This window comes from Eptatretus burgeri, chromosome 1 (assembly GCF_056783735.1).
Source record: "Eptatretus burgeri isolate ZD-2024b chromosome 1, Ebu_testis_v1, whole genome shotgun sequence".
Lineage (NCBI taxonomy): Eukaryota > Metazoa > Chordata > Myxini > Myxiniformes > Myxinidae > Eptatretus > Eptatretus burgeri.
The window spans coordinates 50,401,146-50,414,131 of record NC_140961.1 but is presented as its reverse complement, the minus strand read 5'-3'; the positions used below and the strand labels follow the sequence as shown (position 1 = coordinate 50,414,131).

General features: G+C 41.3%; 1 protein-coding gene across 1 annotated transcript in view; it reads right to left on the bottom strand.

Moving 5' to 3' along the window:
• Positions 1-2,668: 2,668 nt before the first annotated feature.
• The window catches only part of LOC147034463 (28S rRNA (cytosine(4447)-C(5))-methyltransferase-like), a 79,424-nt gene continuing 69,106 nt past the window's right edge, over positions 2,669-12,986 (bottom strand). The window contains exon 18 of the mRNA XM_085883674.1: positions 2,669-6,152. Within this exon, the coding sequence (XP_085739800.1) occupies positions 5,629-6,152 (524 nt within the window). The 3' untranslated portion in view covers positions 2,669-5,628. The remainder of the gene's footprint in view (positions 6,153-12,986) is intronic.

Genomic DNA, 12,986 nt, shown 5'->3' with positions numbered 1-12,986 from the left:
AAGACCGACATTTTGAGGGTCGTTTGTGTTTCTAGGGTGTAAAACTGCAAAGTAACAGTCGTTTTCATTTTCACGACCCCCAATAATTGGCCCGACAATTTCCGTCGGAACCCCCAAAAGAGACACCATTTTCGCACTTATTGCCGGGTTATGGAAATGGTAACCAAGTTTTTCTGTAAAGGGAAGTGGTCAACTTCAAAATTCCAGTGAGTAACTTAGGGTACATTTTTTGCACACGAGGACCCCCGAGCTGATGCATTAGTTGCTGCGGAGGCCGGTGCGCGGCCGGCCGACGATGACGTCACAGGCTGTGCCGGTTACGATGGGGATAGATCGGTGCTTTAGTTACCGTGGGGAAGGAGTGGCAATGGTCAATGGCAGCGAATGTCATGGCTGGCAAAGACTGGGAAGTAAACTTGATTTGAATTTGAATTAACTCTGTGTGTAAGTATCACAGCAGTTGTTACTTCAATGCAAGCGATAACACTGGTTTACAAAGAAATTTAGGCACGCATGAAAATAGGTGTTCTCACCTAATTTTGGGGTGCTGATTTCAGATACGAAATCCATTTTCCCTCATCACCTCTAGTTTTTGAGACATACATGTACGCACATGTATACATATAGCCCGAGACCCAAAAATATCTAAATATTTCAGTAATACACTGCATAAATAGGTATTTTGGACTAATTTAGGGATGCTGAACTCAAGTTAACACTATGGCAAGCCGATGACGCTATTTGCATCATCCAAAAAACTCCGTAGGTCAAATATGTGCATTGTGCGGCTGGGAACGCCAGTAGCTTACTGGTGGTGAGAGAGGGTGCTTAGTGCTGCTCTACAATTTTCCGGTAGGATGATACTTTTATAAATATATATATAAAAGATATTGTGAGCTGTTAAATATCTCTACAATGGCTTCAGGCACTTCAAAACACCGCGGATGCGTCAACAAAGCTGATTCATTTTGTTACGTCTGCGGGCGCCGCACAATTACTCCCCTCCTGAGAACTGCTTACTTTCATTATTTCGACTGTAAAATTGGAGATCAAGACAAACCCTGGGCCCCACACGTCTGTTGTAAGCCCTGTTACAATGGGCTAACTGCATGGTTTAATGGAAAGAAAGCAGCCTTCAACTTTGCTGTTCCAATGATCTGGAGAGAACCACGAAGCCATGCAGGCGATTGTTATTTTTGTCGAACAAATATTACTGGTTTCAATGTTTCTTCCAGAAAAAAAAATCAATTATCCCAACCTTCCCTCAGCTATGAGACCTCTTCTCCACTCAGATGATCTCCCTGTCCCAAGACTCCCAGCAGATAAGGATCTTATTCCTTCATCAGATGAGGAAATGTCCTCAGAAGCGAATTCTGTCAAGTCGGTCTCTTCTGAAGACAATGTCTCTGTTTATTCAGGTTGTGCTACTGCACGGATGTCTCTGGCCTGTTCACCTCCCTTGGCTTCCCACACAATCCCTCAGATTGGCGTCTTTTCATAGACTCTTCCAAGCGAAGTCTGAAGGCTGTGCTCCTGCACAATGGGAATAAATACCCCAGCATTCCCATTGGCCACTCAGTTCATTTGAAGGAGTCATATGACAATATGGAGCTCCTTCTGGAAGCTGTCAAGTACCAGCAGCACCAGTGGAGCCTCTGTGGGGACCTCAAGGTCATTGGGCTCCTTATGGGTATGCAGGCGGGCTTCACGAAGTACTGCTGCTTTCTCTGTCTCTGGGACAGTCGGGCTGTGTCCAAGCACTACACGCAGAAGGACTGGGGGTCTTGGAGCACTTTCGTGCCTGGGGAACACAGTGTCCAAGAAAATCCTCTGGTGGACATGAACAAGGTGCTTCTTCCCCCTCTTCATATCAAGCTTGGCCTCATGAAGAATTTCATGAAGGCCATGGACAAGGATGGCACTGCCTTCCATCACCTGTGCACTCTGTTCCCAGGTCTCAGTTCTGCGAAGCTCAAGGAGGGCATCTTCGTCGTACCTCAGATCAGGGAGGTGCTGAAGGATGAGGCATTCGTGGAGAAGCTCACCTTGAAGGAACTGAGAGCATGGGAAGCATTTAAGTCAGTCTGCCATGGCTTCCTTGGTAACACACGGGCACTAGATTACCAAATGCATGTCGAGAAGTTGTTGCAGGCTTATCAGGATATGGGGTGCCGAATGTCTCTCAAGATTCACTTTCTCCACTCCCACCTCAACTTCTTCCCCCATAACCTAGGAGCAGTAAGTGACGAACATGGGGAAAGGTTCCACCAATATATTTCTAAGATGGAGAGCAACTACCAAGGCAAGTGGAACCCCAGCATGATGGGGGACTTCTGCTGGATGCTCCTGCGTGACATCCTGAAGGCAAAGTACACCAGATCCTCCAACCAAAACTCACTTCTGACTGTCTGTAGTACTATGATGTGTATATATGCTGATATCCAAGTAATAGTAATATTTAGTTCTGTCAGTGTTCTGTGTCTATATTTTGTTTCGTTCTGTAATATGCCATTTGAATATATGAAATAAACACAATATATTATAAATATATGCATTCTAATAAAAAAATGGGATATGTGAAAGCCAAAAAACTAGAGGTGATAGAGCAAAACTGTTTAGAAATTTGAATTCAGCATATCAAAATTAGTCAGAAACACCTATTCACATGCTTGGCTCAGAATTTTTATTTTTTTTTGTAAACCAGTGTAATTCGTGGAATGCATGTGAACATTCCGTACGGACACGCACTACTTCCGGATAGTGATGACTTACTGTATTCTAATAATTTATCGATTTCTTATGCGCATTTATAGATAAACACAATGCCCCAATCCAGTCGTCGTTTACGAGAACGAAGGAACGGCCTGTGTGGTTGTTGTTTCTGGCACACGACTTTAAAGTTTTTTTTTTTTTTCACGTACGGCCACGCACGTACGGCCACGCACGTACGGGCACGTACTAGTTTCAAAATAAATGCTGCCAGAGGATGGTTGGAGGAGGCCGGGGGGGGGGGGTCTGGTGCTGATGCAAGGTCAAGCTCCCTCACTGGTATAAATTGAAGAGGATTATAATTCATGTGGATGAGAGATCGGTAAACAATTACACTGTGGTGAAAGTGAACCAGACATTCTTCGTCGCCAGTGTCAAAAATATTAAACGCTCAGTAATTAAGGGCAAATATTATGCCAATAATGTTTTGGGACCGTATGGTTTTTGAACATGGGGAAACTATCAATGAACAGTTCCAGTGACATGATGAAAATGACAGAAAAACACAGATGGCAGTCATTATATGTTGTTTCAGGGCCTGACTTTACTGCACGATAATGTTCACCCCCACATGGCAAATGTGACCACCACCACCACCACCACCACCACCACTACTACTACTCAAGCAGAAACAAGTTGGAAAGTGAAATAATCTCCTAAACAATCCAGATTTGTCACCATGAGGTTTTCATATTTTTCACTCAAAATAACTTGTGGGTGACATCAAGTTTACAAACAAACACAGGTCCTGAAATGGATGTAAAGGACAGACAATTTCTAATTCCATGAAGAGTGAAAGTAGGGAATGAATAACTCAGGGATACAAGGAGGAGAAAGATTAAATGAAAGAAAACAAAAGAATTGATATAACTGAAAACATTTATCTACACCTTTCATCACCCAATCTTCTTGAACAGCCACAAGTATTCCCACGTTCTTGTGGGGTTTGCCTGGGGGAAGTCTTTGGCCCAAGTCTTTCACAAACCGGCTGGCCAGGCCTGACATGTGACAACATAGTTTCGGCAGAAATTTGTAATTAGTTCATGGAGCCAGCGATAGCTCGCCCACGCTTCGAGGACGACATAGAGGGATCTTTAAGATCCACCTACTAATGCTGGCAGAAGGGACACCTGGTTTAGCGTCCATTCGAGGGATGGCACACACATTGAACCCTTTATCGAGTATTTGCATGAAATTCTCGTAATCTCCTTTCTAAAAGTAAATAGATTGGCGTTCCTTAGCTGATCAACCTCACTAAAAACATCCTCCATTTTCATGTAGTCATGGGGGAGTTTCTAAATGTGTTGAGTTATTCCAGTCAGTGCTACTGAAGCCATTTCCCAGAACATGGGAAGTAGTTTCAGTGGTGGGCCCTGGGAGGTATTTGACACTGTATTCTCACCATCATTTGAACTGTCTGGTATGAATTAGTAGATAGATGTCCAGTGGTATACGTGATGGGGATGAGCATTGAGTGAGCCCATGCTGTTTGACGATTTTCTTACCATACTGCAAGCGTCTCTAAAGTTTTTGCTCGGCAACCAGCTCTGCGACATTCTCCAGAAAAGCTTCTCTGTTCCGGTGAATGGCCCTGTGTTTTAAACACTGACCTTTGGCCAAGTTATCAGAAAGTTGTGAAAATGGGAGGAGGGGGAAGAGGGGAGGGTGGCTGACGATGTGGCAAGGTCAAGCTCCCTCATTGTTAATTGGCTGGAATGGCTCGGGGCTGCTTCAAATTTCGGTGAGTGAAGTGATATTTACAGACTGTGCAAGTTGTCATTTTCAGAAAGGTCTCCACCATCCAAAAGTGCACGAGTATTGCAGTTCATTGATATTTTGCCAGTGTTCCAGCTTCAAATCGTACGTACATGTCATAACTCTCGCCACCTCGTCAAATTTTTTCACTTGAAAATAACGCAAGAAAAAAAAAACAAAACAGAAACTAGAGGGGGAGCACTCGGGAGAGTGCAAAACCTCCGCCGCCAATACTGCTGGGTCACTCAAGTGAAGCTTATATATTATTCATTAAATATGATGTCAACAGTGCTGACAGAGTTATAGTTCTTTTCTCCAACATTTTTTGGGGGGGGGGGGGAGTTGGAAATCACTTAAAACATGTAGAAATGCCCCCCCCAATTTTTTCTCTAAATTTTTTTGGGGCGGGGGGTAACAATTTTTTTGGAGGGGTTGGAAATCACTTAACACATGTCGAAATACAAAAAAAATTCTCTCTTTGGGGGAGGGGTAACAATTTTGGGGGGGAGGTGGGGTTGAAAATCACTGAAATCATGCAGAAATGCAAAAAAAAAAAAAATTTTCTCTAACAATTTTTTTTGGGGGGGGAGGGGACCAGGTCCAAAATTTAATGGCATGATCCTTGGACCATACCTAACCCCCCCCCCCACCAAGTTTCGTCGAAATCCGTCGAGGAGTTTTTCCATAATACTGTTCACAAACAAACAAACAAACAAACAGAAAGGGGTGAAAACAGTAACCTCCATCCATCTTCGAAGATGGCAGAGGTTAAAAACAGAAGAGCATCAAGAAAGACAGGTTACAGGACATCTTTGTAGCAATGAAAAAACAAATTTTGTATTTATATTAATAAAACGAGAACACTGCAGCTGAAACAAGATTGATTGAGAAACAAGAATTGTGGAGGATTTCTTATATTCAAAAGGTAGGGTGGGGGTGGGGGGGGCATGGTTGACAATAACTTCAAACTTTCCTTTTTTAAAAAAATGAACAAAGCAGAGTCAAATTCCACTAATTGGTCGTACAATATTTTTTAAAAGTCTGTAAAAGGCAATGTCCAATGAGGTTCAACAACAATAAACAAAGAAGTATATCAAATGAACATCATATAACCTTCTGCTTCTTCCATGTGTGCCCAATGGGTCTTCTGCTCTTCTCCTTTGGCCGTTGCACCTTGGTTTGTGTCTTCACAGCTCCCTTTCCACTTCTAACTGTCTTCTTTACCTGCACGTTTCCTTTACTTTTATCTGTGCCTTCCTCTTCACCCATGGCTCTATCACTTTCTCTCTTTGATGCGAAAGATGCAATATTGTTAGCATCAGACTTTGCATTTTGTGCCAACCGCATTTTTGGTACAAGTTTTGAAGCTTTGCCCCATCCTTTCTTCAGTGCAATGGTCTTTCCCGATGCAAAGGCTTTCCTAGCCTTGCTGGGCGAGTTGGCCTTCACAGGCACCACACCTTTTCTAGATGCAATAGCCTTCCCCGGGGTCAGGCCCTTCTTAGATACAACGGCCTTTGTAGGGGTCAAACTCTTTTTGGATACGACAGCTTTCTCAGCTTTTCTTGGAGCTCCAGACTTCTTTGGCTCGATGGCCTCCGCATTACTTTCCACAGGCATATTAGGCACTGCACACGTCCACACAATTGTATGTTAGCTAATCATCACACAACAATCAGCTCAAAGCTGTGAGCCTTCTCCAGCATCAAGGATCAAAAAATAAAATACAGGTTCAAGTTTCACTTCTCATGTCAAAGTGAACATCCCTGAAATGAAAAAAAACTTCCAACATGTAATACCAGATTCTCCTTGAACAACTAAGAGCAGAGGCTTCCAACACAACCATTCAATGCAGAAGTGAATAAACAGAAGACCACTAATTTTCAGAATTAATCGATGGTTGCTTACTGGTACTTGACCAGCACACATCTATTACTAAAAGGAAACATGTTTGTCAGTGTGTTGTCCATCACGCTATATTATAAAGGGTTCCTGCTGTTATAGGATAATAAAAAGGGTACCGTTGGAAAGCTAATAATTGGTTCGCGGGCGCAAGCAGTGACCACTATTTTCGTTGTGTCTGTCTGTTTGTTTGTGACTCTCTCCAGAGCATAGCTCCGTGACGTTTGAGATTTTGATGAAACTTGGACACAAGCTAGATATCATGGTCTAGTTGTGTCTTTTTGTATGAGGGGCGTCCTACGCCCCTTGTGAGCGGAGCCACACCCACTTTTTTTTCTTTTATTTCTCTCGCAATTTCATTTCCTAGAAGCTGTGTGTAATGTCCATAAGTACAACATGTAAAAAAATCCGATTTGATTTGGTCAATTTTGACAGAAGTGATAGGTTTTTATGGTAGAGCTTCCTCAAAAGCTTCCACTAACTCAATTGTACCTATCGTGGCATTGTTCAATAATGCCCGCGAACCATCGTCGCCTCCCGGCTAGTCAATTTACTTCGTTGGAAAGCTAATAATCAATTTACTTAGGTGGAAAGCTAATAATCAATTTACTTAGTTGGAAAGCTAATAATCAATTTACTTAGTTGGAAAGACAATAATCAATTTACTTCGTTGGAAGGATAATAATCAATTTACTTAGTTGGAAAGCTAATAATCAATTTACTTAGTTGGAAAGCTAATAATCAATTTACTTAGTTGGAAAGCTAATAATCAATTTTCTTAGTTGGAAAGATAATCAATTTACTTGCACCAAAAATATGTCTGCTTAATCACAAAAATAACTGTTTTAATAGCCAGTCTTTCCAGGAGGGAGGAGGAAGAAGGATTTGGAGCTTTAATGTAGCAGTTCCAAAAGTTCCTCATGAGGAACCCTTTGGAAAAAAGTATGATGGACATGGAAGGAGCACACACAATTATATATCAAGTTATACTTCTCACTTGCATTGAGTTACGGAACACACAAAACAACAACAAACACCACAATCACGATGACAACTATGCGTTATAAAAGCTCCTATTTTTCATGCGTTTCACTTCATTTTACAGCCATATTGAGATTCACAGAGAGTTATGCAATACGTTTGTGACTGCAACATGCTGTCTTTTGATTAAAATGGTCAGCAAAGCAACGGCTAGACACGCCTACATCACTAAAAATGTTCTCTCACAGGGTGTCTGCAAACAAAAAGCTAAAACAAGAGCATTTCCAACTGATGACCTACAAACATCTTTGCTCAATGCAAATGCTTTTAATGACATTTTGTGCATTATAAAAAAACTCAATACCCACTATGCAGTGGTCTCACACGACATCGACAAGTGGTGTACAATCACACAGTGCCTCAAGTGGCACACCATGATGTTGTATCAATCAATGGAAATGTTTGAGGAAAGTTCCATGAGGCATCATTTGGTTAACACATATATAAATAACAAGTCTGGAGACGACAATGGTTCACAAGTGGCATTTGACGATGTAGATTGTTTCAAAAGTCAAGGATGAGACAATGTGATAATTTTTCACCAAGTTATAAAAATGATCAACATGATGTGATACGAGTGACAGGTTATTAGCTGCAAAATGTCGAAAACCTGGTTTCGTTCAACAACTTTCAAAATTTGACCTTTGCATAACCTTTAAAGGTCACAAAACAATGTTGTGGACATTAAAATAAGGAAACAGGATACGTGCTATAGCTTATTGGAGTTAGTTCGTCGAAGAAAGTCGAAAACCCGGTTCGATTCCCACATCTTTGAAAATTTGACCTTTGTGAACTTTAAAGGTCAAAGGTCAAGGATTATAACGTTTGGTGCAAAACTTCCTCTGGAACATTCCAGGAACAATATACCGTCATATAGGCTATATGGCATTTCGCACTCCTCGGATTATCCATACTTTGATGAAATCAGCGTAAAAACAAACTTGAAGGGGGCGCCACGGGCAAGGTGTTCGAGATAGAGCAAAATGGTTTCAAGACTTTAGGTGGGGAATTACCTCAAGATTATGCATAAAACATATTGTCATCCTAGCTCTCAAAGTTTGGGCGGTCGTATGAGTTTTATGTTAAAATTCGCAATTTTCTAAGTTCTTGACCTTGGGACGAAAATGAAAAAAAAAAATAAAAATAAAATCGAGCTCCGTGGGGCTATGCAGGTGCCATTGGGCTAACCAAATACCGAAACCCCTGCCAGATTCAACAAACCCCCTCGGAGAATATGTAAATTGAAATCGGCTACCCCAAAAAACACGTTTTTTGGGCGTGGCTCCGCCCATTATGGGCGCACCACGCCCATTCTCAGGAAAACACAACCAGATCATGATATAAACCTCCCACCAAAATTTTATCAGGATCGGATCAAAACCCACGGAGCTATGCTCAGGACAGACAGACAGACACACACCAATAACGAATATAGTGGTCACTTACTGACTCGTGAACCAACACATGGCAAATATTACAGAAAATAATCATGGGGTAAAGACCGGTGGGAGATGGGAGTTGATCTACAACCAGCTGACTATCAATTCATATCAAGTTAAGCTGCTATACATGTTGAATCAAAGGGATTAAATTGCCAAAATGCAAGCAATAAAAACTTACTTTTTACTCCCTGGCAGGATGGTCGAGGTAATAACAGACGGAATAGCAGAGAACTAAAAATGGCACTCAATAAAGCGCTTGCCTCCACCAAGCTGAATAGTTTACATTTTGTATCCCACTGATCATCCGGATCTGCATCTGGACCTTAACCAAAATGTAATCAGCTTGTTCTAGTCATCTACCCAACTCATCCATCAAGTTTTGTCATCATACATCCACAAGTTTTAAAATATCGTGTCATATATTGTTTTTGGCCCAATGCCTGGAGTTGGCTAAGTGGTAAGGGTGGTGGCTTGGGATCCTCAGGGTTCTGAGTTTGAGCCCCGCTGGCCACTGAATTAACATCGGGGAGGGGGTGACTCAGCCTACCATCCTTCCGAGGTCAGCGAAATGAGCACTAGTATACTGGTAATTATCCCTGCGTGTCGAAGGCGACTAAAGGGTTGGCATCAGAAAGGGCACCCGGCCGTAAAAAACCATTACCACAAGAAAGGGTACCATGATTGGAGCCCACAAAAAGCTGACCCCTGCTCAGGGGGAAAAAGGCTTTAAAATGGTGTGATATTGTTTTTGGCCCCATCTCACAAAGGTGAAAAATCACTAAATAAATTATCGTATCAGATCAGAATTCAGATCTTCACCAAAATGGAATCAATCCATTTTTGTCACACACCCAACCTGTTCACCAATTTGTGTCTGAATCTGTCCCAAACCTTTTGAGATATCCTGCCCACAGACAGACAAATAAGAAATGTCATGCAGAGCAGGAGACTTGCGAAATTCCGAAAACAAATTTGACATAAAAAAAAAATCAATTGTGGTTGAATTCACGGACAATATTTGCAAATCCTCTTCAGATTTCAAATCAATCGGATGAAATTGGATAATTTTAGAAATCTGTCCTTTGTTGACCTTTTAGCATATATTGACTTCAAAATTAATAGGTGGTTGAATTCCGTGACCTGATATGCAAATGCTCTTCAAATTTCAAGTCAATCGGATGAAAATCGACGATTTTAGAAATCTGAAAACGTTTTGACCTTTGGAAGATAAAAGTAAAGGGGCGCCGATTTAAAAAAAATGTATCACGCACATGCACATTATCTTATGTCTTTTCGTTTTCAAGGTACACACACACACACACACACACACACACACACACACACACACACACACACACACACACACACACACACACACACACACACACACACACACACACACACACACACACACACACACACACACACACACACACACACACACACAAAGAAAATTAAATATTTATATATAAAAAAACCTTTACGTACTCATGGCTTTTAACCGATATATTTAATTTTCACCTTTTGTTGCCTTATAGTCTAGAATTAAATTGCATTAAATCAGACTTTTCCCACCTTTATTTATACACCGTAACCCACAACTTTCAAGTGAAAAACAAATTCTACAAATTTCAGAAAATTCATTAAAAATACAAAACGGGAATATCTTGGTTGGATAAGTGTCCACCCCACTTATAATAGCAATAGCAAATTAGCTCAGGTGTAACCGATCACTTTCAAAAACACACACCAAATTAATTGGCCTCCACCTGTGTTAAATTGCAGTGATTCTGATTATTTCAGAATAAAATCAGCTGTTCCTGTAGGTTTCCTTTGCTGGGTCGTGCATTTCACAACAAAGACTCAACCATGAGAACCAAGGACCTTTCAAAAGACCTCTCGGACAAAGTTGCGGCAAGAAACAGATCAGGGGATGGGTATAAAAACATTTCACAAGGCCTTGAATATCCCTTGAAGCACAGTGAAGACGATCATTAAGAAGTGGAAGGCGCATGGTACCACCAAGACCCTGCCTAGATCAGGCTATCCCTCCAAACTGGATGACCAAGCAAGGAAGAGACTGATCAGAGAGGCCACCAAGAGGCCAATGGCAACTTTGAAAGAGCTACATGCCTTTATGGCAAAGACTGGTCACTGTGCGCATGTGACAACAATATCTCAAGCACTTCACAAGTCTGGCCTGTATGGAAGGGTAGCAAGAAGGAAGCCATTACTCAAAAAAGCCCACCTTGAGTCACGTTCGAGGTATGCAAAAAAACACTCCGGAGATTCTGAATCCATGTGGCAAAAAATTTGTGGTCTGACGAAGCCAAGATGGAATTTTTTGGCCAAAATGCAAAATGTTACGTTTGGAGCAAACCCAACTCAGCACATCACCCAAAGAACATCATCCCTACTGTGAAGCATGCTAGTGGCAGAATCATGTTTTGGGGATGTTTCTCATCAGCAAGGACTGGGGCACTTATCAGGATAGAAGCAAAAATGGAGCAAAACACAGAAAAATCTGAGGAAAACCTGCTGCCCTCTGCAAGAAAGGTGAAATTTGGACGGAAGTTCAGCTTTCAGCATGACAACAACCCGAAGCACAAAGCCAAAGCTACACTGGAGTAGATAAGGAACAAAAAGACAAATGACCTTGAGTGGCAATACCCTTGGCAAAATAGTGGCAATACCCTTGGGTGCTCCCCTGGTAGAATAATGATACTGAGGAGGAAGTCAATGTGGGACAGAATCAGCAAAATGTACCAACAAACCAGTCTTGTAGCAAATACCTATTTTTGGGGGCAACCACCTCACCCCCCCCCCCATAAATCCTCTTAGACCCCCATTTTAAAAAATAGCATGAACAAACTTTGGTAGATCATGGGTGATGACCATTGTGGTGAAGTTTCATCAAAATTGTGTGTGTGGTTTCAGAGAAAAAAACAAATACCTATTCCCCCCCCCCCATAGGAATTTTCAGTCCCTGTGTTAAAGTTTCACCCAGAGAAACCATACCATATAAAGGGACACCTTGCGCTCCCCTTGATATACAAATAAGCTGTGTAAGTTTCAATCTGATATCTTTAAAAATTCCTGAGGTTTGGAAAAAATAAAATCACAAATATATCCCATTTGATTATAATGGGGTGAAATTGTTGTCATGAACACCATTTTCTCTTTGCCACGTGTGGCTTTTTCAATGCCACATGGGACTTTTCCCTGTGCCACTAATCAAGATGAGCAGAACCTGAAGATAGATACACATCTAAAATGCATGTTCCGATAGTCCGTAATTAATAGACATAGTCAAGATCCAATAGGAGTAATTAAGACATACTGTCAAACTCATGTTCAACCAGTATGCAATTAAGACGTACTCACAGGAGTTGACCAAGACTTCACTTTGAAGAGGTTTCACCATCCACCCGTTTTTCAGTTTTATATACAGTAGCTAAGTGAAACTGTTGAAAATTGATGTGACCTTGACCTTTTGACCTATTGACCTCAAAAACAATAAGCTTCCATCCTATCACTACCTCTACCAGGTGGTAAAGTTTGTTGTAGATCGGAGTAAAAAGGTGACCTGGAGGAGATTGGCATACAGACAAACATAATAAGAAAGACGTCGTGCAGAGCACGGTACTTGCTAAATCCCGAAAACAAATTTGACCTGAAATTTTTTTTGTTGTTGGTTGAATTCAATGACCAAATTTGCAAATCGTCTTTAAATTTCAAGTCAATTGGATGAAAATTAACGATTTTAGAAATTTGACCGAGCTTGTTCAACTTTGGCTGATGTTAACCTTTTGACCTTTCAATCTCAATCAATAGGCTTCTTGGTTTTGACTAAGTACACCATTTAGTGAAGTTTTGTGATTATCGGTTTAAAATTGTGACCTATAAGCAATTGACACACTGACAGACAAACAAGAAAGATGCCAGGCAGAGCATGATACTTGCGAAATCCCTGAAACAAATTCGACAATAAAAATAATTGGTGGTTGAATCCAGTGACCTGATATGCAAATCCTCTTCAAATGTCAAGTCAATCAAATGAAAATTGATGATTTTAGA